Genomic DNA, 27,571 nt, shown 5'->3' with positions numbered 1-27,571 from the left:
CTCTAAAAAATGTGCAACAAACTGAAAACCACGAGCAGAGTACAACCCTGAGTCCACATTTATCATTCAACACCCAATATTCACTGAGTGCTTACTAGGTGTCAGGCACCATTCTAGGTACAGGGCATTCAAAAATCAACATGAGGCTGGAGCGGTGGATCACGCCTGTAATCCTAGCACTCTGGGAGGCCACTTGAGGTCAGGAGTTCGAGACCAGCCTGAACAAAAGCGAGACCCTGTCTCTATTAAAAATAGAAAAAATTAGCTGGGTGTGGTGGCACGTGCCTGTAGTCCCAGCTACTTGGAAGGCTGGTGCAGGAGGATCGCTTGAGCCCAGGAGTTTGAGGTTGCTGTGAGCTAGGCTGATGCCATGGCACTCTAGACTGGGTGACAGACAGACTGTCTCAAAAAATAAAAATAAAAACAAAAAATCAACACAAAAACTATGACAATTGGACCAGATATATTTAAAATAAACTAACTGTAACCAGTCTACTTGTATATAATAGAATCATTTCAAAATATACAGATGCTTCCTGACTTACCATGTCTCAACTTACTGTTTTTTGACTTTACAATAGTGCAAAAGCGATACACTACGTTCAGTAGAGGCTGTACTTGGAATTTTGATCTTTTCCCAGGGGAAAAAGATGCTGCTTGAGATGTTGGGCAGCAGCAACAGCGAACCCAGTCAGCCACGTGATCAGTAGGGCACACAACCAACACTGTACGGAGTATGGAGTTGCCAGCTCTTTGGGGGATATTTGTGTTTTAGCGTCCCAGCATGTCTACCAAACACCTATTTCCGACTTAAGATATTTTCAACGTATGATGGGTTTATCTGGGTGTAGCCCCACTTTAAGTCAAGGAGCATCTATAATGCTTTGGCCTCTCCCCTCTTCCCCAAGAGAATTGTTACATTGAAATCCAAGGTTTTGGGAAACATTTTCAAAAAATAAGTGTCACAAAAAAAACCTTATTAAAAATAAAGGTGTTTCACTAATAAGGTATGTCACTGTCATATAATCAAAGGGCTTAAGTGGATTACAAAAGAACATCAAAGTAGACTCTCCTATGTCCATGCGGGACTATGCCAAAATTATCCTAAATATGAACTTTAACAAAAAGCAGCAAGTACATATTGCAGCAAAGAAGCATTCATTTAACAGAAACAAATGTCAGAATTAGTTTTCTTAATCTGAGATTTTGAATACAGGGACAAATCTGTCTCGTTCACCATTAATAAGTCAGACTTTTTTTTTTTTTTTTTAGGTAAAAAAAGTTATATGCAGACCCTACATATATTTTAAAGAAGTTATGTATATGCCTTCTATTTGTTAAAAAGAGCCATTAACCTCACACTCACATTGCACCTCTAATTGCTTCATTCATCTGTGTGCTTTTGGATTTTTCGGGGGACAGAGTCTTACTCTGTCACCCAGGCTGGAGCACAGTGGCATGATCATAGCTCACTACAGCCTTGAACTCCTAGGCTCAAGTGATCCTCCTGCCTCAGCCTCCTGGGTCGCTGGGCCTACAGGTGCACACCACCATGCCTGGCTAATTAGTTTATTTTTAAATTTTTTTTGTAGAGGTGGTGTGAGTCACTGTGCCCAGCCCATCCGTGTGCTCTTGGTGCAAGAGCCGAGTGTGTGAGCCATCTGGGAAGCTCCTGAGCATCTTCCTTGGACTCTTCCATCCATTCCACCCTCTTCAATTCCAAGGGCTTTTTAATCCCATTGGTCAATTCTGGGAGGACCTGCATTTCCTAGAGGGGAGGGTCAATGTCACCCCTGGGTATGGCTTACTCTCTTCTGTGGGGCTGCCTAGGTTTCAAGATTTCAAACTCAAGTATGTCCCTGGCAGAGGTGAAAGAGAGCAGAGGCCTCCATGACTGTGGTGCATGTTCTGCCCAGCTCTGGGGGAAAGGCTGCCCCTGCCCTCCAGCCCAACCCAACATAGTCCTCTCCTCCATGTTGAAATTTGGGGGCCAAAGCCAAATTAACAAGAAAGGAGGGTTCCTCTGCCTCCCTTTGCCATTGTCTCTCGCCTACCTATGCCACTCAGGCCCTTGCTGAGCAGGGCTGGATGTGGTCCAAGGCTTTCTTAGCCTCCATGTCTTTCTGTGAATTGGAGAAGACACCCACTCTGGGCTGGCACCCACTGGCCCCTGGGCTGGCTGCTTAGCTGTGGGCACAGCTTGAGATACTCTAAAGACAGGCCTGGCATGGTCCACAGCATTCCTGGGTCCCTTGGAGAAATGCCGTCAAATATTAATAGCAGCACCAATCCTCAAACCATTTGTTTCTCATGGTGATTTTCATACTGTTCTCAGCGACTTTGGGGCTCCCCGGAAGAGTGCTTCAGGGATCACTGCCCGGGTAAATCAGGGAGACACAGAGGCCGGCGCCGCTGCCACCCTTCCCTGCAGCGCAAGCTTTCATCTGTTGAGATTCTGCTGAGATTTCTTTGGAAGAAATGATTCCACTATGTGTTCAGAGACTGAAAACCACTATTTCTAGTTTATTGCACACATACACAAATCACCTATTTTAGGCCTGTAGGGGGAGCCTTCAGCGTGAGGGAGCAGGAGGCACCACCTCAACCGCCATCTTGGCTTCTCTCAGCCTGACGACACGGTTGTAACCCAACAGGTAAGCGCCTCAACCAACGCTCTAAGTTTCCCACCCTATATGTTTACACGAACTACAACCCACATTCCAGGAACATACTCTATTCAATAAGGTTAACATTTCTCATAACTGACTCACATCTGAATCAGCAGCTCCATACAGATGTTAAGACATTTACCTGACAGGAAGTCATGGGAGCAATTGAGAACAGTAGTTCCTGGTTGTATCCAAGTAAGAGGAATCTCTTCTGGTTTAGGGGAGCCTAAGATAACAACGTCAGCCTCATGAAGCTAAAAGAGAAAAGGACAAAAACACACACATTTTAATTTGAAGCATAAATACATGACTAACTGCTGATGTCAAATGTTTTTAGCCTAAGAGACATAAATCACAAATCCAGAGTTTTGTTCCAAACTGCTAACATGGATGGAATTGTTTTGCTGAATCCTTTCAAGCATATATTAGTACAAACAGAACTTGATTATCATATCCTAGAAAGAAAAGAAAATAGGACTTTAAACATTTCTTCAGTGCAGTAAGTTCAGCATACACTGTGTGGAGTATTATAATTTATGTGTTTTCACCACTAATTGCAATATCAAGAAAAAGGGAGGCAGAAGGATTGCTTGAGCCCAGGCGTTCAAAGTTACAGTGAGCTATGATGATGCCACTGCACTCCAGCCTGGGCAACAGAGTGAGACCCTGTCTCAAAAAGAAAGGATAGTGCAAAGAAAACTATCCTGGTGACAGCAGTAAACTGAAAGGAAGAAGACCTGGGCATTGGTGGGGATGTGAGGAGGTGGCATCTGACTCATGAAGTGGCTTAGGAGCAAAAACAAGGGCTGTCCTGTCCTGGTGAAGCCACAGGAAGGTTTGATCAGCACAGTGGGCCTGTCAGCCTGTACAGTGCCATACTCAAAATTAGACCCACGTGGAATTTTACTATATTCATAAAAGGATTTCTAGGAGCTTGAGAAACAATCGCATTTTCCTTGAGGCCCTGGTTAGTCTCTTGTCCAACTGCTTTTTTTATTTTTCTGAGAAAGTGGAAAGAATGCAACTCACTACTACAAAACACATTCTTAATGTCCATCCTGTTTGTATTTTGATCATACGGTGCTGTAGGAACACATCTGGTAGGAAGGTTACATCTAGACATAGGGCAAAAAAGTTGGCTCTGACCTTAACCAAAGAATGACCACCTTTCCAGGCACCACTAAGCAAGTGATGATTTCAAACTGGACCCCCACATGGAGGGAAAGATGAACAAGGTGTATTAGACAAGTGCACACGAGTCAGCTAGGTGCTATGAGTACTATCTCATTGACTATCCCAGATATGTGAGATTAGTGTTACGATGCTCGTTTAATAGACAAGGAAACTGAGGTCCTTAGAGTTTAAGTAACTCTACGTTATGCCCTGTGTCTCCTAATGAACCCCATCTTGGAGATACTCTACAAGGTAGAAGATGCCTGCCACTCATTCTCCAACACGGAGGGTGCCCGCCCCACCCCCCACACTGTCCTGTCTAGGGATTTCAATGCCCTGCAGCTGACTGCAGAGTCTCTAGGATCAGACAGACAGAAGGGCAGAAGACAAAATACAACACCACCACCACCAAACCACCCACCCAACCAGCCAACACGTCCTCATCCACTCCCAGCTTGGATAAGCTGATCACTGAGGATCTCGCCAGCTCTCCAGCCTGAGAATTTCTAGCAGTGTTTGGGCAAGAGGATACATCAGCTGAAGCCTTTTAGTAATTTTGAAACAAGATGGTCATGAGGGCAATCCATGACAGTCCTACCTGGTTTATGAACAAAAAAGGCCAGGTCAAGGGTGGCCCCAAGTCTCCTAATAGAGGAAGAGCATGATGACAATTTAAATGCATGTCTTTCATAGAGCTGGCAAAGCCAACTTTCAAAAGTTAATAGCCTGGAAATCTCTGATCCATTTGACCATGCAAATAGGGAAAAGTACATTAACGCTCATTGAGCCCACTAATGAGCAAACAGCCTTTCCTGCTCGTTGGTGCCTTACTTTACTACGGCACAGGAAATAGAAGAGCACACTGAAATGGTGTCGCGCTGAATCTACTGTATCAATCATATTAAAAAGAAAAGAAATCCATACCGAAATTTGCCCAGATAACGATTCTTCTTCTGTGCCACACGGCCATAACCCTGCTAACCTGCACCAAGAAGTCTGCAGCCAACATCACCAGCAGCCCAGTGGTTCAAGCCCCACGCGAGCCCTGCAGCTCTACAGATAAATCTGAAAGGCAGCTAGATTTCTGGGTGATGTTATATTTAGGGAACAAAAGTGTTCTAGTGGGAAGAAGATTTTAAACATTTATGTTAAAAAAGTATTTCTTCAGCCAGTTTGCCTCTGCAGGGAGAACTTGCCTCTGCTCTGTCTGTAGAGTAGACTTTCTACAGTTTCTGAATAAATCTTGCTTTCACTTTAAAAAAAAAATATTTCTTCACTTACATACACTACTGTCATAAAATCAAGCACAGTCATCCTCAAGAAAAATGCAAACATTTAAGGCTTGTTGCAGATCAGCGGATCAGAAACAGCCTTTTGCGAGATTTTCATGCCCAAGAGCAGCAAAAACAGCACATGTTAAAATATCTATAAAAACAAGATTAACAGGAACAAGAATGAAATGTTCATTTTGGAAAAAGCCAAGGATCACAGGTTCACATAAGTCCCCTAAGAACACTTAGTTTCCTACACGTGGTGTCTTTGATAAAACCTGTTCTTTTCATTACCTATAAATCTCAGAAACCTCTGTAACCATAGAGGCCCATCAAGAAAAGAAAAAAATAAATAAATAAATCTCAGAACTCTCATTCCTGCCCCTCCACTCCGTACCTCCACACGGCTCTAAAGTGGGCTGCGTTAATAAGCAACCGGCGGACAGTTAATCCCACCGAGAAAAGACAAAAATCTCCTCCCTTAGCAATGATCACATCATGGATGTTAATTCTTTCTGGAAAGGAAAAGTGCTAGATGCTTAAATCAATAAATAACCCACTGAGGATGAGGGAAGATTTTAATGAGCTAAAATTCGAGGAGAATTATCGTCTCGCTTGCTGTTCCTACTTTCCTCCTCCCAGATGGGAAAGACCCTGGCCAAAGCTTGGCTTGAAATTCTACCTCATAACCAAATATTGTTTTCTCTGCTGAGACCTGAGTAGAACAGCTTAAAGTGAACCACCCACTCCCCAGGCAGAGGACCAAATGTTAAAACAATAGCAAGACACAGAGATGCAGACATGTAATGTGGAGCATGTGGATGTGCAGCAGTTTAGATAACATGAAAACGATTTTTCTCTAAGTTGGTGATTTTTAACACATTAAGTGCCATGTGAGTTGTATTTAACTCACGCTAGCTCTGAGGCTGGGGCCTCATGAAGCACGTGTAACTTACACATCTCTTCATCTTGGGAGCCAAGAGAACTATTTTTCAAATTGCACATAATTCACGCAAAAAAGAACAATAAAAAATAACAATTTTTTTCATTAAATTAGAAAGGATCATTTTATTTTCAAAATTTTTATTCTATTTTCAAAATAAAACACCATGGCTCCAAGGAAAAAATTTTTTTCTAGTGTGACAGTCAATGTTTTAACCTGGTGCAGGCACAGCATCAGAACATGAAGGGGCAGGAGGAAGGGAGGACAGGGAGATCTAGAAAGTTATATGGACTGTCATAATCTTGTATTTAGCAAATAAATACATTAAAATTTTTTTTAATCTACAGAAAGTACAGCCCACCCTCTTGGCTAGAAGACAATTTATCTTCTGCTATCAACATGTTTTGAAAGAATTCATTATGAGAATCTCAGGTATGAGATCACCTGAGACTCATGCAACCTGTTTCTGCTTCCTTCAAACGTTATCAACACAGTTCAGAAAACAAAGTTCAACATGAGGAATGTTACTTTTAAAAAATTAGCAACAAGTAAGTGCTTTCTCCAGCAAAGATGCGCTTCTATAATGACAGTAACTAGGCCAGGCACAGTGGCTCATGCCTATAATCCCACCATTTTGAGAGTCCAAGATGGGAGGATCTCTTGAGGACAGGAGTTCAAGACCAGCCTGAGCAACATAGTGAGACCCTATCTCTACAAAAAATAGAAAAATTAGCTGAGTGTGCTGGCGTGCACCCATAGTTCTAGCTACTTGGGAAGTTGAGGCAGGAGTATGGCTTGAGCCCAGGAGTTTGAGGCTGTAGTGAGCTATGACACCACTACACTCCAGCTTGGATGATAGAGTGAGACACTGTCCCCCCAAAAAAAAAAAAAAAAAAAAAAAAGAATATAATAACTAAAAAGATGAAAAGAGATCCAGGATTCTTTAGTTAATATACTAATTCACATGACATCTCTCAAGTGCCATTGGGGCAGACCCTGGGTAGGTGAGGATCTAAAAACAAAAACCCAGCCCCTGCCTGGAAGATTTACAGCTGGGATCTTTAAGATGCAGGGGCACAGGGCAAGCTACTGACACAGGAGAAGAAAGCATTAAACATTCGATTTATACTTATATTCCTCACACAACATGGAAAGTAAGCTTTACTACTATTTAATACCTGGGTAGACTGGGCATTCTTGGTCAGTGCCCGCGTGCTAGCTGGTCAGCAGTCACACCCACAGAACAGGGAGGGGTGCCGAGGGAAGGGAGGGCTCTACCACACCAAGGTGGTCGCCTCACTTGGTCCTTCACTTTCAGCGAACTGGGATACACTGCGGTTTACGTGTGCAGTTAAGTGGCTTTATGGATCCCACTGTGCTCCACAGCAGATTCTTCACGCTTTGTAATAAGACCGGGTGTGTCTGTGAAAATCTTACATAGCATCAAGGCTCCTAGACTATCTCATGGCAAAGTCCTAAAGAGTTAAGTGTTGCTTTTGTTTTATAAGATGTCAAAATTTCCAAATTTTCACACATTTCCTTTTTTTTTTTTTTATTTTTAAAATTTAAAAAATTTTTTTGAGATAGAGTCTCACTCTGTTGCTGGGGCTAGAGTGCTGTGGCGTCAGCCCAGCTCACAGCAACCTCAAACTCCTGAGCTCAAGCAATCCTCCTGCCTCAGCCTCCCGAGTAGCTGGGACTACAGGCATGCACCACCATGCCCAGCTAACTTTATATATATATGTATATTTTAGTTGTCCAGATCATTTCTTTCTATTTTTAGTAGAGACGGGGTCTCGCTCTTGCTCAGGCTGGTCTGGAACTCCTAAGCTCAAACGATCCGCCCACCTCGGCCTCCCAGAGTGTTAGGATTACAGGCGTGAGCCACTGTGCCCGGCCTACCTTTTCTTTTCTTTCCTTTTTTTTCTTTTTTCTTAGAGACAGGGTCTCGCTCTGTCACCCTGGCTGGAGTGCAGTGGCATAATCATAGCTCACTGCAGCCTTGGACTTCTGGGCTCAAGTGATCCTCCTGCCTCAGCCTCCTGAATAGCTGGGACTACAGGTGTGCGCCACCACACCGGCTAAATTTTTTATTTTATTTTTTGTAGAGGTAGGGGTCTTGCTATGTTGCCCAGGCTGGTCTTGAACTCCTGGCCTCAAGAGATCCTCCCAACATTCTGGCATTACAGGCATGAGACACCAAGCCTGGCCAAGCTCACCTTTTCTTGGTAACAGACAAGTAGCTGTCAGGTTGGGCTATGCTGTATGGCTGCCCTCATGCAGTCAACGTGTTTTAGGAAGATTCCTCTGCAAGCTGGATTGAAAATGCGCTAGAAGGGTGCGAGGAGAAGCATGATACTGAGACATCCCCAGTGAGGTGTCAGGCAGGATGCAGGATGCACAGGTTTGGAACTGACAGTGCTCTGGGAGCGTGGGGAGGCAGTCGGGATGCATCCACATGTGGGCAGTGGTTAAAACCAGAAGCTTGGATTAGATTTCCCAAGGGAAACAGGCAGAATGGCAAGGAAGGCAGGCGAACATACATCTTGGGGAGGACCAGATGAAGAACAAATGATGGAGCCCACGGTGTGGACCAGGAGTTAAGAAGGGCAGAAAGAGCCGTTTTCATGTACGGTGAGGGGAAAGGGTGTGGCCAGCAGGTTTAAATGACACCAGTGGTCAAGCAAGATAAAAGCAAAAAATACATTTTTGGCAATTAGGAATTCACTGGTGATTTTACTATAGAAACAGGCATTAGCAACCATGCCTGGTATATGTCTGCCATTTGAGTAGCGCGTGTTGTCTGCATATGGAAATTTCATTCAGGCAAAATTTGTCATGAGCAGAATCCCTGCTTATTCATAAATTTTTCTAACTTAGAATGTTTAACTTTTTATTTGAAATTAACCGAACCTCTACTATGAAATGATTGCTTTGCATCTAGGAATTAAGGCTCACCTTTCCCTGAAATATGAAGCATACTATCAAATAGGAAGGTGAAAATAACAGCGTAACTACTCTGAAATAAGAATGTCAGACCATTTCCATTCAGATGTTGTAATACTTTGGCAAGATAAGAGGATGACAATTGCAGCACAAGGTATTGTCCCCACTCCACATCCACCCAGTGATCTCATCCTGGGATAATTTTTTTCCTTTCAGGAATTGGGTGTATTTCGTTTTTCCACTCTCCTCTGTGATCAGTAGAACAGATTATTGGCTTTTAAAATTGTAAGACATTTCTTATGGTTATTGCATAAATCAGACTGACTACAAGCCAAATGGACAACTGGGAATTATGATTACAGCATTTATCTACCATTTTCCTCCTAAAGGATAATTAAATGATCTTCCTTTTTCTAAATGTTCCTAAGTTCACCTCTTACTTCATCATTCAACTTACTGCTCACTATTTGAGAATATCAAAGATATTCAGTTGTGTCCAAAATGTTAGAAAAGACAGATAATCACTCCAGAAGTGAGCTCGATACTAAAGTCATGACAGATGATAAAAAAGGAACAAGCAACCTCAAACCTAGTAATGGATGCCCTTCATCAAAATTAATTCCCTTTCTCACACTCACTCACACCCTAGGAAAAAAATTACATTACAGAGTAGGGCTGAGAGAGAGTGTGGGGAGGGGGAACTTCCCTCACGTGACAGAGACTCAGGAGCACGGAGCACAGAAATGAGGAAATGCTGAAGTTACAGTTCCCAGAGCAACACCAAGCAAGCTGGGCTTCACAGAGGAATCAGAGCCCTCAGGATTTATGTGTATGACGCTACCCACGTACTTTAGTACATACGGCGTGTTCACAGTCACTCAAATCGATGTTGCCGTGGGAAATTTAGCGTTGCATTTCCTAACATTTCCGATTTCCAATGCTGAACCTCACACCGCACACCCACACGGTTCTGCATTCCACTTCCTTTGAGAAACTCTCCGGGCCTCGGTCGTCTCCTCTGAAAAGTGAGGAATTGAGACGCAGGCAGGAGAGCACAGTGGGTGGAGTCCCACGACCTGGATTCAAGTCCAGACGCTGCTCCCTCATCAGCAACAGTCAGAACCAAGGCTCTCGGTGAACACAATACCTCGTTTCCAGGGTCGTAGCATGAATGAGATAACATATATAAAAAAGCCCTGAAAATGAAATCTCTACACAAATATAAGGTGCCTTATTGTTATAGATTATGTTTAAGGCCTTCCCATTAAAAGAGTCTAATTCCGTGTCCTTAGAAAGCTTCACCTTGGAGGAGAAGGCATGGAAAAGAGAGCCAGGCTCTGCTAACGGTGCAGAAAAGCGAATGAAAGATGACAGGCAAGTGGCGTGCAGGGGACGCTGCCGGCAGGTTCTGCACAGGACACCACCTGTAGCCCTGCTTCCGGGATTGGTGACAGCTCTCTTTTGTGCAATATACACCTCATGTTCCCATGACACCCCCTGATGACAATGAGGACTTATTTGTGGCTGGTCACAGGTGACTGCAAAGTAACATGGACCACATGAAGGCTGAACCTGACCCCACAGTTTAGACGAGTGTTAAAGTTCCAGGTGAAGTTTCCCACAAAAAAATCAAAAACCACATCAATATGATTCTGTTGTGTTACTTGTTAAACTGGCTTCACCATCCCGTGAACCTAATATTTTTAAACGTTACATTTAAACCTAACATTTAAAACGTTAAGTCTATGAGAAAATACATTTCACGTTCAAACCAACCTTCAAACACTGGGAACATGATCCACTGAGACTGAAATTAGAATGTTTTGCCCAGAAGATGGAGGAAGAGCATCTAGAAGGGGGAGGGTGTAGGCAAAGGTGGAGATGGATGGCATTTCTGTTACAGTTTTACTCACATAACTGATATAAGAACACATCATTTCTCCTAACTTTCAGTTAACTTCTCAGCTTAACTTTTGAACCATCTAAGACTAATCCATCTTAGGTCACCCCCTCTTTACCCGGCACCTTCTTGATCTCACACCCATTAGTTTCAATACATTGTCTCACAAATCCTTTTCTCAACTCTGCTAAATAAAAGCGCCTGATTTTTTTGGCTTTTAAAAAAGTTGTATTCACCTCCATCTCTGGTGTTAATAAGCAATGCAATGATCAGATAGAAGCAAGAGTGAAAAGCAGGGAGCGGATACCCAAAAGTCTGTCAAAGAAAGCTCAGGGCGTACACTAGTCACGTGATTACACACCACTGACGACCTTGGCTACTTGCTCAGCACCAGCTGTGGTGCCCGGGGGCGTCTGGGGCTATTCTCTGCACCTCACCCGGAACAGGCAGGGAAGGGGAGGAATTCACACAGCTGAGGCTGTCCTGTGTGTCCACACACCTGACCAGGGAGCCTGCCCTGCCCTCTCCAAAGACCGCACACCATCCCTTCTGAAGAGGGAGCCTGGACAGCTGGTGACAAGCCCCAGGCCTCAGGGAGGGGACAGCCTTCAATCTACTTCAGCTTGCTTCCCTTCCATGTATGTTTCTGGGATTATAAACAGCTGGAATAAAACAACAGTGTCTTGACATAAGCCCAGTGTCTTTGGCCTTAGTCTCTCTGATGTTCCACATCTGAGGTGGCAGGTGGCAGGTGCTTTCTGGCTTTAAAGATTAGAGATTAGACTTTATGTGATTATCTGGAATAAGAGCTGACACGAGGTCAGGCGCAGTGGCTCACGCCTGTAATCCTAGCACTCTGGGAGGCCGAGGTGGGAGGATCACTTGAGCTCAGGAGTTTGAGACCAGCCTGAGCAAGAGAGTGAGATCTCATCTCTACTAAAAATAGAAAAATTAGCTGGGTGTGGTGGCGTGAGCCTGTAGTCCCAGCTACGCAGGAGGCTGAGGCAGGAGGATCGCTTGAGCCCAAGAGTTGGAGGTTGCAATGAGCTACATCAGTCAAAAGAAAAGAAGAGCTGACACAAGACAGTGTTAAAAACACAGGCTGTATTGCCACCTCCATTTTTAAATTATATGATCTTTGGAAGTCTCTTCTCTGAGCCTCAGTTTCCTCATCTGTACTATGGAGAGGAGGACGGCTCTGCCCAGCAGGAAGAGTGTGCTGCATCAATAAGGTAACAGTTCACAACAGTGGTTCAGAGTTGCCATTTTGTTAACCAATGTTGTCTGTCATTACTGCCACTACAACAGGTTACTGTTTTAAGTGTAGGCTGTACTGGTAAAGGAATTGTCATGTAACTCACTCATCTAGTCCAGTTTAAAAGCGAGGGATTTTCTTCCCCTTTGGAAGAGATATTATTCTTTTTTCAAAAGGCCATCCTTTCACATATATAATACAAATACATTTAGAATTTTCCAATTCCATTTTAAAAGGCTTTTTATAAGCCACGCTGTGCGCTAAATTTAAACTGGAAAGGACTTTGTGATCGTTTAGCTTTGCTCAAAAAAGCCAGACCCTTTGATCCTTCAAATGTGAAAGACCTGTATTTTTCCCTTCCTCTGTTAGGACTAGTTTTGAGGGTCTCTGTGCTCAGGAGGAGGAGAAACGAGATCCTCTGAGAAAAACAAAATAAAACGGTTCTCCTATTTCTAGGTTATTTCTTCTGCACACAGCTGGGGTTTACCTGATTCTTCCCAGCTGGAGGCGGTTTCAGCACCACCGTCCAGCTGCCCGCAGTTCCGAGACTCTCAAGGGAGCAAGGCCCGAGGTGCCCGCCAACCTCTCCCTGCCGTGGTGAGGGAACCACCCCGCCTCATAAACACCACATGCAAGGCCTCCCTCGCCTCGGGCTGGGTTTGGAATCGTGTGCAATCACGGGGGGGAGGAAGAGGCTATCTCCAACCTAGGCTCTTTCCCAGGAGTGGAACCAGCAGTGTCGGGGAAGTGAGTGTGGGGCCCGTGTGGGGTGGAGGAAGGTGGAGGAAGAAGAGGGTTCCTTAGCCCTAGCCCAGAACATCAGCTCCAGAGCCCTGGCTTGCTGACATCTGACACTCCACAGCATATGGCTGACTTGGACAAATGCCCAGACATCCTCCCCTGCCCCACACAGTGCATCTCAGAGCCTGGAAGGGATGCTCAAAAACAAAGCAGGAACTTCTCAATTTTTAATGGTACACCCCAATGGGCATAAGCTACAAAGCTACCAAACACAGAAGTCTATTCTGGTTTTCTGTGGCACTCAAACAGGGCGAATCTTAATTCTTCATGCTCAGGCTCCAGGGAGATTTTATACATTATCAGTGTCCGTAGAAAATCCCTGGATGTAGGCAGAGTGGTAGAGAAAAGCTCCGTTTCTATTTAATGAGCTCAATGTAACTGTCCCTCCAAATCACAGGGCCTGGCAGCGAGGAACAGTGAATGAGGAGCGTGCAGCAGGCACGCTGTGAAGCAGAGCAGCTTACAGGTAACAAGAAGAGGACAGAAGCAGTCCCCAGCTCTCTCTGTGACGTTACTTAAAGTTGATAAGACTCCAGTTGAGGACCAGGTGAGCCTGGACTGGCCAAAGCTGGTGCCACTCCGGGCAGTCCCTCCTTTCTCTGGGACACTGTCTCCTGGCAGTTTTGCTTTGGGTTTAGCTCCCTCAGCCAATACCTTGTTGGGGACCTCACAGATGGAGAGCTAGACCCTGTCCCCTTCCCTATGCAGACAGTGGAGGCACGTAGACCACACCTCCAGGGACGGACCCCAGGTCACACTATTTTATTGGTTTATCTACTTATGATTGGATTGGTCCACCTGATCGACCCACATTATTATTTAGGCCCTGCAAGGCAGGGCACATTACGACCCCCATTCTGCACACGAGCAAGCAGGCCCAGAGCGGTTAAGTGACAGCTAAGGGTGGAGCCCAGAGCTGTCTGCCCCCAAAGCCTATGCTCCACTGCTTAACAAGAACACAGATGTGCCCGACTCCAAAGCTTCGAAGACAGTTCCTGGTGGCTGCGGCAGGTTGACGGTCATCCCACACCTGTAAAGCTACCTGTATTTTAGGAGCTGGTAGAAAGGACTCTAGTGTTACAGTCACACGCTGATGCCCAAACCTCTCACCCCCAGCTGTGGAACCCCCGCCAGATGTCCCACAGGGAGTCTGGCTCCATGTCTGGAACAAATAAGCATAGAAGAAACACTTTTCAAAGATAATGTCCCTCTACTTAATAGTCACGAGGCTTGGCCTGTCCTCTTCTTTCCCCAACTCTTTTATCATTGTCAGTAATAAGAAGCTAAAGGGACTATAATCTACAAATGGACTTTTATTCATTGTTGATTAAAGTGGACAAAAAATATCCCCATCTGTTGTTGAATTTTTCCTACCGGTGTTTTCCACAGTGAAGCTTTTCCAAGGATGTGGGAAGTGTGGACAGAGCCTGTCCCTGTCGGATTCCCCAGAACACTAACCTGAGCCTAGGAGCTCGTGTACCACTGTGCCCTGCTGACCCTTTGAGTGGTACAATCGCTTATTACCACGGCTCCAAGGAAGGCTAGAATTCCTGCTGAGACCAAAAGGAAGGGTTTTCTTCCCCAGTTTCTTCTTGTCAAAAGCAAACATAGGAAGTGTGACAAGTCAAACGTCAGGGAGAAGCATGGAGCCTTGTTGGGGTGGGAAGAGGTCTGTGGCCGGTGCAGGGCCAGCCGCCCACAGACACCCGGAAGAAGAGGCTGTATGTAATTTGTGGTGGGAGCATGTCGTACGGAGGTAGCCCCGGTAGAGGGGGACAACTGATCACTTCCCGTGTTTTTGGCTACAAAGATGAAGCAATAAGAGTTAAAGTTAACAGCCTCTATCTATCTATCTATCTATCTATCTCTCTATCTATCTATCTATCTATTTATTTATTTTGAGAGAGTCTCATTCTGTTGCCTGGCATCAGCCTGGATCACAGCAACCTCAAACTCCTGGGCTCAAGCGATCCTTCTGCCTCAGTCTCCCAAGTAGCTGGGACTACAGGCCTATGCCACCACACCCAGCTACTTTTTTCTATATTTAAGTGTCTGGCTAATTTCTTTCTATTTTTAGTAGACACAGGGTCTCGCTCTTGCTAAAGCTGGTCCCGAACTCCTGAGCTCAAGCAATCCTCCCGCCTCGGCCTCCCAGAGTGCTAGGATTACAGGCGTGAGCCACCACGCCCGGCCCAAAGTTAACAGCCTCTAATATTCATGGTGGTGTCTTCATAAGTACCAAAAACTTAGGGAAAAAATTGTGTGTGTAACATCAACTATTAGAGAGAACCTTTCTGCATATACAAAAACAGTTATGTTACCCAATTTCTGGATTCTCTAGAAAGTCAAACCATTTAATCATTCTCAAAGTTAGGATGAGATTCATCCCAAAGTACAGAGTCAAGGTGATTTATTTCCATAATAAAAAGTACTTAGAAAAATGTCTTTGTTTTTCAAAAATACAGATACAACTAGCAATAGTATCTTGTGGCAGCTGTGAAAACATTCAGTTGCCAGTGAAGGTATTTTCTTTTTTCGCCACAGCTGTTCAGTGCAGGGCAAAGTTTATTTTCCTCTTCCACTAAGCTTCCAAATCAAAAATTCTGGGCTCTCAAGTGCAAAATATTATCGTTGAATTTTCTTGGATAGGCTGCCACCATGTGGTGACCACTAAAACTGCAACAGGCTCAGGTTTAATTGCAAGACCACATTCCTGAGCTGTCTTAACATAAGTGTTACTTAAAGTAAATCCACCTGCCACACAAATATTCCAAATCTGTTGAGACATCTGCCTTCCCTGGCAGGACTGCAACTTGCTCCTCATTTCCAGTCTCACACAACATGAGGAATGTGTATTTTTAGAACTTGTTCTGTAGTAATTTACTGCACTTACTGCACTCACTTTAACTTCACTTTGTTTGAAATCTGTGAGCTCCACTGTCAGTTTTTTTTTATTTTTTGTTTTGAGACAGAGCCTTGCTCTGTTGCCCAGCTACAGTGCAGTGGCAACATCATAGCTCCCTGCAACCTCAAACTCCTCGGCTCAGGTGATCCTCCTGCCTCAGCCTCCCGAGGCGCGAGCCACATGCCTAGCTAATTTTTTTTTTCTATTTTTAGCAGAGATGGGTCTCACTCTTGCTCAGGCTGGTCTTGAACTACTGAGCTCAAGGAATCCTCCTGCCTTGGCCTCCCAGAGTGCTAGGATTATAGGCGTTGAGCAACTGGCCCAGTGTCAGTTTTTGAAATGAAAAACTTTATTAACTATTTCAGATATAAGTAAAAGAATAATATAACACACCTGGACACCCATTCCCCAGTTTAAGAAAAAAGGCATGAAGGTCCCTGGGTCTCCTTCCCCTTCTCGTCCACATCCTTGCTCTGATAAATGCTTTTCTGATTTGGTTCATAGTTCCCATGCATCTCTTTTCTTTTTTCTTTTTTCTTTTGTTTTGAGACGGATCTCACTCTGTTGCCCTGACTAGAGTGCTGTGGCGTCATCATAGCTCACAGCAACCTCCAACTCCTGGGCTCAAGCAATCCTACTGCCTCAGCCTCCCGAGTAGCTGGGACTACAGGCATGCACCATGCCCGGCTAATTTTTTCTATTTTTAGTAGAGATAGGATCTCACTCTTGCTCAGGCTGGTTTCGAACTCTTAAGCTCAAGCGATCCTCCCGCCTCGGCCTCCAGAGTGCTAGGACTACAAGCGTGAGCCACTGTGCCCAGCCCCATGCATTTCTTTATACTTTTCCTTCATATGCATATTACCCCAAAATATACATATATGTGGATTGCTTTCAGATATATAAATGGTATTATATGAAATACATCCTTCAGCAACTTGTTTTTTTTTCACTGAGTACTGTTTTTAAATTTTTTTCTATGTTGATATCTATAGTTCTAGTTTTTTAAATTATCACTGTTGGTATGTCATTCTGTTTTTATGAATATATATCTATATTTACTCTATGTACAACTATACTGATTTATTCATTCACTCTGATGGACATTTAGGTCACTGTTTATGATACTTTTTGCATTGCATTATAAACATGCTGCTCTGACCTTTTTGCTCTCTCTGTCGCCCAGGCTAGACTGCAGTGGTGTCATCATAGCTCACAGCAACCTCAAACTCCTTGGCTCAAGTGATCATTTTGTCAAATGACTATTCTGTACCTACTATGGTGAATATATAGTTTTTAATCTGATAATGTGGTAAATTACAATAATAAATTTTCTGATGTTAAAATTACCCTGGCAATCCTAAAATAAACTCAACTTAGTGCTATATTTGGTTTTCTAAAATTTTGCTCATGATCATTTCATCTATATTCATGGGTGAAAATGGCCCTAATCTTCCTTTAGCACCTGGTCCCTGTCTGGTTTTGGCACCTACAGAGTTAGGATATGCTCCTTCTTTGTCCATTCAGTGGAGAAAAGATTAGATCAGGACGATCTGTTCTTTGTTTGATAGAACTCATTTGTAAAACCACCTGTTGCCTTTTTTGTTTGCTTCCTTGGTAAGTGGACTGAGTCAATGTCACTTAATAGCTATAGGTCTATTCGATTTTCTTTCTCCAACTTTTTAAGTTACATGCTTAGCTTACACACTTGCAGCCTTTCTTCTTTTCTAACACAAACATTCAAGGTTGTATGTTTCCAACATGGAATTTACCTTGCTTTGAAGCTGGGGTGCTTTCCACTGGGAGCTCATTGTCAGGGACCCTCTTCTCTGGAACAGGCACTGCAGGGCAGCTTCCACAGAGCCATGGGCCCCTATTACCAAGATCTTCTTTCCATCCAAGTTGACACCTACCAACCAAATGAAAACTCAATATTACAATCAAAACTTCAGATCCTTCCTCCTATACTGCTTTGACTTAAGGAAGAATGCCCTTTGAAAACTTGGCCTTCTTAGCAACAACCTACAATGACTGTAAGCTAGGAGTGGCGTGCTCTGATTAACCAAGATTCTCTATTTGAATGCTTTTAGTTCCAATTCGTATTGCTGATTTTCTTTCTACAGTGCATTACTACAATTTACTTGCTGTAATTTGCTCTTCTTTCTTGGAGAACTTTCTGGTGCAGTGGCTCAGAATCACCATCTTGATAATCCACATGATGGAAAAACGCTATATATATGGATTATCTCAGAGATTTGACCTTAATGGTTGCTGCCCAAAAGGTGTATCCTGAGTTAATCTTTTACTAAAACTTGGCTACATATTTTTTGAATTTTTGTTTGATTATTGCATGTTTGAGGTGGGAGACGGGCATTTGCCTCTTTTCTATCCAAATTGACACAGAGAAAAATTTAGTTAGTTGAATTTTTATGTTCTCAGCTAGACAGCCCTTAGATACTTGGCAATAATTTACCCCTTAAATTGAACATGTTTAAAACAGGCCAGTCATTCATCTCTACCAATTTCTCTTCTAAATTATAATACAGTCAATCTTACCAGAAAAATATTCTAGTTATTCATTTGTATCTCCCAAAAGAAAAGTACGTCAACATTAAGTATTACTACCAAGTTTCAACTAGAATCTCTCAGAAACAAATCCTTATGAAAAAACAGTATAAACACCAATAAATAGAAAACAGTATTTCTTTTCTTTTTATTGAGACAGGATCTCCCTCTGTTGCCCGGGCTGGAGTGCAGTGGTGTCATCGTAGCCCACCACAACCTCAAACTCCTAAGCTCAAGCAATCCTCCTGCCTCAGCCTCCCAAAGTGCTAGGATTACAGGTGTGAGCCACCACACCTGGCCAAAACCCAGCATTTCTGAAGGAGCACCCTACCTGATTTTTCAAGAAGTTCAATTACAGCTCTGGCAACAGGTGAAACAAAACATTCGTGGGCATCTCCACGAACCAACTTCCCCAGGTTTATATCTGTTACTCTGGATCAGAAAATAAGGGAACAGGTAAGTCACAGTCCAGTCAAAACTCACTCATATGTAGTTCACCTGTATTAGTCTCAAATAACACACAAGTCAATGTTTGATAGACAGAATACACCACACGTAAATTAAAGAGAGGACAGACAATAAAGGCTGTTAAGCCCCTCAGGAAACTTCACTCTGATCCCTATGTGGGGCTTTCTGATTCCGCCCATATATCAGGATGTAGCATGAAGCTATGCAGGGCTTCACTTCACAACCCCACAACTTCAGAGAACACCTTTCAGTGAACGACAATGCAATCCACGTACCCCTGGAATACTGCAACACCATGGTCCTACAGTCCACTTGAAACCCAGAACCAATCCTAAGAATCTGGAATGACCCAGGGTTCACAGGTCTGAACCCCATGACTTTAGTATTTATCTCCTTGGGAAATCAGGAAAAAAACAAATGAGTAACCACACATTTTCAATGGCTTCTGTGCCATTAGATTTGTTCAAATCTAAGACAAAACATTCTGTAACTATCTATAAGGGGGGGATCAGCATGTTTCCTGGGGATTAAAAACCCCATTTTCCTACATGGAAATTAAGGATTATATTTTATATTAAACTGACAGTGTCAATCCAGATTAGTAACAAAATGGAGACATTTAGAAAAGTTTTCACAACTGCCTCCTTTTATGAAAGACTTGAAAGTGTGCCCTGATACCTTCAGATTCTGAAAGTTTTCTCATTGATGAGGGTTTCTTCTCCCTTCGTAGTTAGTCTGCAACAGCACTGGAGATTTTCACGACAACGTTTTAACCTGTGTTTAGGTCTACCCCAAGCCACAATAACAGACTAGAACGGAAGATGCCGGGGTGTCTCAGGGAGGTGGCAGACTCTATCCAGCCCCTGAAGGATATACTCCCAGATCAAGAGTCTAATCTTATAAATTTGCTTACAGCCTTGTGACCCTAAACACATTGCCACAGTACAAGATATAATAATTCCTAATTTCCATGTAGGAAAATGGGTTTTTAATCCCCAGGTAACATGCTGATCCCCCATGGTAGATGGGCAGTATTCTTTGTCCTGTGAAGCTTACATCACGCCATGGCATGAATCAGGGCACCTGATAGTTATGATTTTTCCCTCATTTCAAATAAAACCTGTGTCACCCAAGCACTATAAAAGGGTTAGTGTATTTTCCAAAATATGTGCTTTCTGTACACAGAATTTAAAAGTCCTCAGACTCCTAAAATATTTTAAATGATTTTTTCATCTCCTAATTACTGACATAGTTGAAACAAATAGTAGGAATTTAGGGCAAAAAAAAAAATCATGGTAGAAAAAGTGATTTAGCAATAGGTTTTTTTTTTTAATATGTTTTTTTACCCATCAACATCTTTTTCTGGTGTCAAGGCATTGAGGACTTTGTTGCTAAATGAGTTTTCTGAGATCTGAAGAGCAAGACCATGTACTCTGGTGTCTTCATTAATCTTCAAGATTTCATCTATAATCTAAAGAGAAAATAAAACAAAAACCTAAAAATTAGTTTTGTGAAAATAAGACCCAACAAAAGAAACTTTATATAAAAACTGGATTCATGAAAAATGCATGTTATAGTTTTTTGGGTTTTTTTTTTTTTTTTTACTCTTTGTTGAAGCCTTGGTCTAAAGCACAGTGAAGAGGTCTAGTTTCTCTTTCCATCATGTTTTAACAAGCTCGAAACAAAATAAAGCTTGGCTGAATTTTTTAGTGACTTCTCCATCTTTCTTACTGCTCTACTCTGTGCCAAAACCAAACCAAACCAAACCAACCCAAAGCTCAACAGCTATTAAGGATTAGACAAAAGACAATGCTAGGTGAACAACCATTTTGAGTCAAACACAGTGCCAGTTTCCAGGGATGCCAGGAAGCATGAGTCTCAGGTGCTCCAACCTGGCCCAGCTAAGCCGGTGAGCTTCAAATACAAAGTGTTCAACAAAGCTTAGGAATCATGACATGCAAGAAGTCACAGAGGCCCTCAGGGTCTCTGGACCTGCACGGCACACAGGAAGCCTTTCCAAAGGCATATGATAGAAAAACGCTAAGCACACATGACTCTTTTTTATAGAAAACACTAACTCATGATTTATGAAAAAGACCAAAGTACAGTTTGGGAAGCTAATGCGTAATCGCTACTGAATAGCTAGGTACATCTCTAAATAAACAATGCTCTATCCTCTCTCTGTTTTTCTCTACTTTATGCCAGGAGATAGAATCCTGATTCATTTCACTTAACAAAAGTATTTGCTCACAAGTAAGAAGATACTAGCCTGTGCATGCGGATGTCACTCTGAGGAAGTGTTAGTTTAGCATTTTTGTTCCATTGCCTAGTAAAAGATCAGTGGGGTATTACTACCTGGTAGGGAGGAAAAAAGCTATTTGATATACAAAATCAGAAAGAAAATTTTGTTTCATTTATTCAGTATTCTTTCATTCTTCATTCAGCAAATATGTTTTGAGCACCTACCTACTTTGTACCAGTTCTAAGTAAAGGAAATACACAGTTGTAAACAAAACTGCCCTCACGGAGCTTCCATTCTAGTGGAGGAAGCAAGACCCTCCTCCAAAAAATAAGTAATAACAATAATATAATCTCTGGAGGTGAAAAATGATATGCAAAAAAATAACGCAGGTTATGTGAGTAAAGGGCTAACAGAATGATGGGGGTGGAGGGTGGTCAGAGACTGTGAAATCTAAGAGTCCAAAATGAAGTGAGGAAACCATTGTTACCTGTACCTAGGATTTGGGAGAAGCAGCAAAAACAAAAACAAAAATCCTAAACAGTAAACTGAGATACTTTTTCCAACATCATAATGTCATACTATTTCACTTTAGGAGAATTTCACCAAAGAAAAATAGGGAATAAATGATTCCTTCTCAAAAAACAAGCCAAGACAAAGGTAACAAGAACGCACAGTGGAGAAAAAACTGTTTCTTCAACAAAAAGTCCTGGGAAAACTGGATATTCACATGCAGAAGAATGAAACTAGACCCTTATCTCTCATCCTTTACAAAAAATCAACTGAAAATGGATTAAAGACTTAAATGTAAGACTGGAAATTATAAAATTTCTGCCAGAAGAAAATATAGGGGAAACACTTCATGACATTGGTCTGGGCAAGGATTTTTTATATAAATTCTCAAAAGTGTAGGCAACAAAAGCAAAAACAGACAAACGGGATTACACCAAAATAAAAAGCTTCTGCACAGCAAAGGAAACAATCATCAGAGCCCAGAGATGACCTACAAAATAGGAAAAAGTATTTGCGAACTATGCACCCGACAATGGGTTAATATCCAGAATACATAAGGAACTCAACTTAATAAAAAAAAATAATAATGTGATTAAAAAACAGTCAAAAGACCTGAATAGACATTTCTCAAAAGAAGACTTACAAACGGCCAGGCAGTCAGAAGAAAAGCCAGCCCTGAAAGGACCAGGCCCTCGCACCTGTGGCCTGAGGTCCAGTTTCCTCACCTCTGCTTAGCAGGGAGGCTGCCTCTCCCAGGCTTGAGATGACACCTGGGGAGGCTGTGACTCCCTGCTGGCAGAAACAACCAGATCACACGGAACAGCATCGGAACAGCAGCGAAAGGGACACTCTGGGTGTTTTTTATCCGACTCCCTGATACACCACTGAAGGAAACACAGATGTTAACCTGGAAAGGACCCTGAAGACCATCTGGTCCTGTTCTTCCATTTTATCAGCAAGGCAACTGTGACCCAGAGAAGCCAAAGGAATGGCCCAAGGTCAACCAACCTGTCAGACAGAGCCAGACCAGAACCTGTCCTGCAGACAGACACCCGCAGCCTGACAGTTTCCACTGACGCTGCCACTACAGCTGAAGAAACACAACTAAAACCGCCAAGTGGCAGCTCAAGTCTTCAGGAGAAACATGCAAGAAAGGAAAAAGAGATCAAGAAGCATTTACATTAGAGAAAAAAATTTTTTCCTCTAAAAATTCAGCCACATGACAAGGCTGGATCTGTTGCAGCCACAATAAAAGATGCGAATAGGCCCATTAGGTCTAAAGAGGAAAGAGTTTCAGCGCTAAGCGCTCTGCGTAATTACCTCATCTTCACTGCTGTTGGGAGGAAGGCAAATGTGAGTGATGTTCAGACCGGCCTGAAAACGGAAACAAGGTTATTGGTCACTATAAGAGAATATATTGTTAAAAACAATAATGAATTTTTAAAAATTCAACCATCCTCACCTCCTCGGCCAAATTCTGGTTGATTTCCTGCATCAAGTTCTCATCACCTGCCTTAGGAGAGGGGAGGAAGGAGAATGTAACAACATAAAAGAATCTTGAAACAGTACAAAATATAATATAGGGACCAATTTTGTGATTATAAATGATCTAATTACAAAGACGATAAGGAAAGTGCAGAAAAAGAATCATATTGCTTCTAAAAAGGGACTAATGGCAAGTATTTATGAATATATTACTTTCTCAGTCTTTCAAGTTATGTCACTTAAAAAAATATATCCCTCCTATTGTAAGACATACATGGGAACATAGCGACCATCCCTCCGTAAATGAGACAAAGACAGGAGTTTGAGCGGTTTGCCCTTAGGTAGAAAGCCAAAAACTGAGGAGATTCCCAGGAGGCCCAAGCTCCCCATTTAATTTTCTTTCTATTGTCCCAACTTGTCTTTCTTTGTAAGGGGATGTGTATACAGACCCCAAAGAATGTAAGTAACTTGAGCAGAGCTCTACAGCCTTGAAAAACAGCACTGATGGAAGGAGAGGCTGCTATTTTGATACACTAGTGCGTGCCAAACCCCCAACTGTCGGGCTGTGTTAGCTTAGAGGCTTGGCTCACCTCATTATCCCTCAGCACCTGCCACCACACACGAGTGCCAATCGGGATGGCACACAGTGCCAACTGCAGCTCAGAACCAAGGGGCTGCAGCCAAAAGATGTTCATGGCTTGCAAAGCCCTTTTGACATGGTAATGCCTTCTGGCCCATGAAGCTCATAGCAGGCTTTAAGAGAGAGAGTCAAAAGATCACCAAATACCCATGTTTCATCTAGCATCTGTCTTCCACCAGAAACAAAGGGGAATTTTTTTTTCTACCATATCACGTGAGCATTTATGAGCACACACAGACCACAATGTATCCTGTGTAATGCAGTCTGTATGGGCACCTCCTGACTCTGAAAACTACCCCAGAGAGGAAGACTCATGAGGGACAACACCTTCAGGCAGGGCAGGACCTACCCAGACCCCAAGGAAGCAAATGACCAAAGAAAGGGAAACCCACAGCACTCCCAACTGAGCCACCTCTTCTTTGACAAGAAATGCAGATGGTCTTTTGCATACAATTTTCTAGAGCGAAAGGCATCCTAAAATAGTAGGATTGAATCAGTTCCCAGCTTACCTGAATAACAGCAAGAACTGGCTTAAAGGCAGGGTTTTTTTCTTGCAATAACCTCAAAGCTTCTTTTGAATTCTGAATGACTTCTCTACATTGAGAAAGAAAAATAACATAGTCATTTCTTGGTTAATGAGTAGAAAGGCTTGATACAACACATTTTCTTAGAAAGTCTGTTATTACAAGTGAAAATAATGAGACAACAGAAGGATGTGCTCCAAGTATACAGAGAAAAGAAAAATAGCTCAAGAGCAGTGCCAGCGAGCAAGGCAGGCCCAGAGACCAGGAGGGGGGGACTTCAGTCATCCCCTCCCCACAGCCATGCCTGGGGGCAGTTGGTTAAAGTCATTTGTCCCAGACTAGATCTTCCCTTTAAAAGCAGTTTAAAGAGGTTTAGCAGCAGGTAGAAGTGGATTTTCCCTTTAAAGATCCACTTGTAACTGCTGCCAATCAACTTGAATCTATGCTGCCCAGTTGCAATCCTCAAGCCTGCCTCAAATAAACTCTCCATTTATATTAACACTTATAATAATTTTGCCTCAGCTTCTTCCTTTTAGGTTGACAATACAGTGTGGAGGGGAGAGACAGGCTAACAATGAAATCAAGACACACTAACGCAGTGTAAACTGTGGCAATCCAATTCTGAAAATATGCAGAGGGAGACAAACTAGATGTTAATAATTTTCTAGGGGTGAATTTTTCTCTTGTGTTTTCCAAGTTTACTATAATAAAAAGTTTGGGTTTCTATTTTAAGTAATCTCCTTCCTCCACCATACTCCCCCCTCCAAAAAAAAAAAAAATTGGGGGTCCACAGGGAAAGCAAATGAAGGTGGGGAAAGGGTAGTGAGGATGGGGTGGGGGAGGGGCTTGCTGTTGGACTAGAGGTGGTGGGTCTGGATAACCTACAGGGCCCAGGGAGGGAGGGAGGAAGGAAGGAAGGAAGGAAGGAAGGAAGGAAGGAAGGAAAGGAAGGTAGCAGAACCCTGGGGACACATCAAATTTGACAGTGCTACGAAGACCTCCTAGGGAGAGAAGCATTTCGGCCTTCTAAGAGCCCAGCAGGGGTTACCTTCACCTTCACCTCCCCGAAGGTGAGAGTGCTGGCCCAGGGTGGGGAAGGCCTAAGTAAATGTGGTAAGGGCTAGGCTTTCTTTCTGGAGCCTTCTGGGATGAGTGACTTCAAAGGCCACCTTCACCACTACCACCCCTAGGAAATGTTATCACATTTTTTTCCCCCTCTGACAATAGACTAAAGGTTCAGCCAAGGCAGTACCCAAGCTTCAGTGTTAAGACCATCTTTAAATTTTGGTTTTGGTCTCCCACAGGGTCTTGCATGCATGCACCTAGCAAAAAATTCAAGGTGAAAAAGCTCCAGCCAGATACCATCAGCAGTCAATTGCCAGGAACAAAAAGGCATCGGGGCAGCTTCTCCCAGTTTTCAGAGAGGTAGTGGACGAACATAACTACAGGACGCTTTAGCTCGCCCAGAGGGGGTCGAGGAGAGAGGGGTGCTCTGAAAAAGTTTAAAGGCTTCAAAACCAGGATCACCCTTTCTACTGTTAACTGAGCTACAAGTAGGCTAGGTGGGCAGGCAACTGTCTGTGATGCGTGAACATTTCTATTTGTTTTGTTTTGAAACACTGGGGATAAAGCAACTTAATCCCCAGCCAATCAATTATATTATTGTGTTGAATAAAGGAGACCATATGGGAAAGTTTACAAATCACCTAATAAATGAGCACCAAAATCCATCTGTCCAATAATGGGTGACTGAGGTCCATATGCTGTGCTCTCTCCAGCCTGTTGTAACCGCTAATCTGGGCACATTGGGTCTTTATTTCTGCTTGGTCTGGGAAGGCACTGAAGTGTGGGTCCTAAGCAGCTCTCGGCATAAGGATCACCTGGAGAGCATGGTAGAAATAAAGGTTGCTGCTCAGGAGCGGTAGCTCATGCTGGTAATCCTAGCACTTTGGGAGGCTGAGGCACGAGGATCACTTAAAGTCAGGAGTTTGAGACCACCCTGAGCAACATAGTGAGACCCTGTCTCTACAAAAACCAGAAAATTTAGCTGGGTGTGGTAGCATGTGCATGTCTATACTCCCAGCTACTTGGGAGGCTGAGGCAGGAGAATCACTTGAGCCCAGGAATTTGAGGTTGCAGTGAGCTATGATCAAAAGTGAGGCTCTGTCTCTAAATTAAATAAATAAATAAATAAATACTCTGCCTCGAGCCAGAAAGTTTGATTCAATAGGTCTCAGCAATTTTAAAGGAGTCCAAGTAGTTCTGAAACACTGATTGAGTGGAAATATAGCCCACGACTGTCCTTGGGCATTTCATTTATAAGCGTGGGCAAGTGGGCAATTGACTTAGTCTCTGAGGAACTCAGTTTCCTCACCTGTAAAATAGTTATGCTACGGTGGCTCTTGACATTTTTCTTATGATTGTACATATTTTTTTCTGTCACCCAAAAGTACCCTTAAACACTAAGAACACTCACACTAGCAGCAATAATTTTCTCAAGGACATTTACAGTCTTGCCTAACCCTCAATAAAATGAAAGGAACACTTCTGTAGATAAGTCAGCAATACTTAAAAGGAATCAGATTTTTAAAATAGTGTGTGTGTGGGGGGGCAGTGGATAGAAAAGAAAACACAGCCATACTTCATTTTATTGTGCTTTGCTTTATTGCACTTGGAAGAATTTTTTTTTTTTTTTTTACAAATTGATGGTTTCTGGCAACCCTGCGTTGAACAAGTCTGTGGGCGCCATTTTCCCAACAGCATGTGCTCATTGTGTGTCTTGTGTCATACTTTAGTAATTCTTGCACTATTTCAGACTTTTTCATTATTATTATATTTGTTATGGTGATCTGTGATCAGCGATCTTTGGTATTACTGTTAAAATTGTTTTGGGGTGCCGTGAACGCTGCCCATATAAGATGGTGAACTGAATTGATCAATGTTGTGTATGTTCTGACTGTTCCACCAACCAGCTGTTACTGTTCCTCTCCCTCTCCTCAGGCCTCTCCATTCCCTGAGACATAGCATTCAAGTGAAAGGAAGAGTCGCATGTCTCTCACTTTGAATCCAAAGTTAGAAATGATTAAGCTTAGTGAGGAAGGGAGGTCAAAAGCCAAGACAGGCTGATAGCTAGGACTCTTGAGCCAAACAGTTAGCCAAGCTGGGAATCCAAAGGGAAAGTTCTTAAAGGGAATTAAAAGTGCAACTCTAGTGAACATAAAATAAAAATGATAAAAACAGCCTCATTGCTGATATGGAGAAAGTTTCAGTGGTCTGG

At 43.0% G+C, this 27,571-nt stretch overlaps 1 protein-coding gene across 1 annotated transcript in view; it reads right to left on the bottom strand.

The window, feature by feature from the left end:
* Positions 1-27,571, bottom strand: part of MTHFD1L (methylenetetrahydrofolate dehydrogenase (NADP+ dependent) 1 like) — a 186,577-nt gene that overhangs the window by 151,548 nt on the left and 7,458 nt on the right. The window contains exons 2-8 of the mRNA XM_045544570.1: positions 24,280-24,364; positions 23,108-23,158; positions 22,966-23,019; positions 20,240-20,364; positions 18,757-18,857; positions 17,633-17,769; positions 2,812-2,923 (exon numbers count right to left, since the gene is read on the bottom strand). Coding sequence (XP_045400526.1) covers positions 2,812-2,923; positions 17,633-17,769; positions 18,757-18,857; positions 20,240-20,364; positions 22,966-23,019; positions 23,108-23,158; positions 24,280-24,364 — 665 coding nt within the window. The remainder of the gene's footprint in view (positions 1-2,811; positions 2,924-17,632; positions 17,770-18,756; positions 18,858-20,239; positions 20,365-22,965; positions 23,020-23,107; positions 23,159-24,279; positions 24,365-27,571) is intronic.

The sequence above is a fragment of the Lemur catta genome, chromosome 2 (genome assembly GCF_020740605.2).
Source record: "Lemur catta isolate mLemCat1 chromosome 2, mLemCat1.pri, whole genome shotgun sequence".
NCBI classification, from domain to species: domain Eukaryota; kingdom Metazoa; phylum Chordata; class Mammalia; order Primates; family Lemuridae; genus Lemur; species Lemur catta.
Note: the sequence above shows the minus strand (reverse complement) of the source record. Positions and strands in the feature narration are given on the sequence as shown.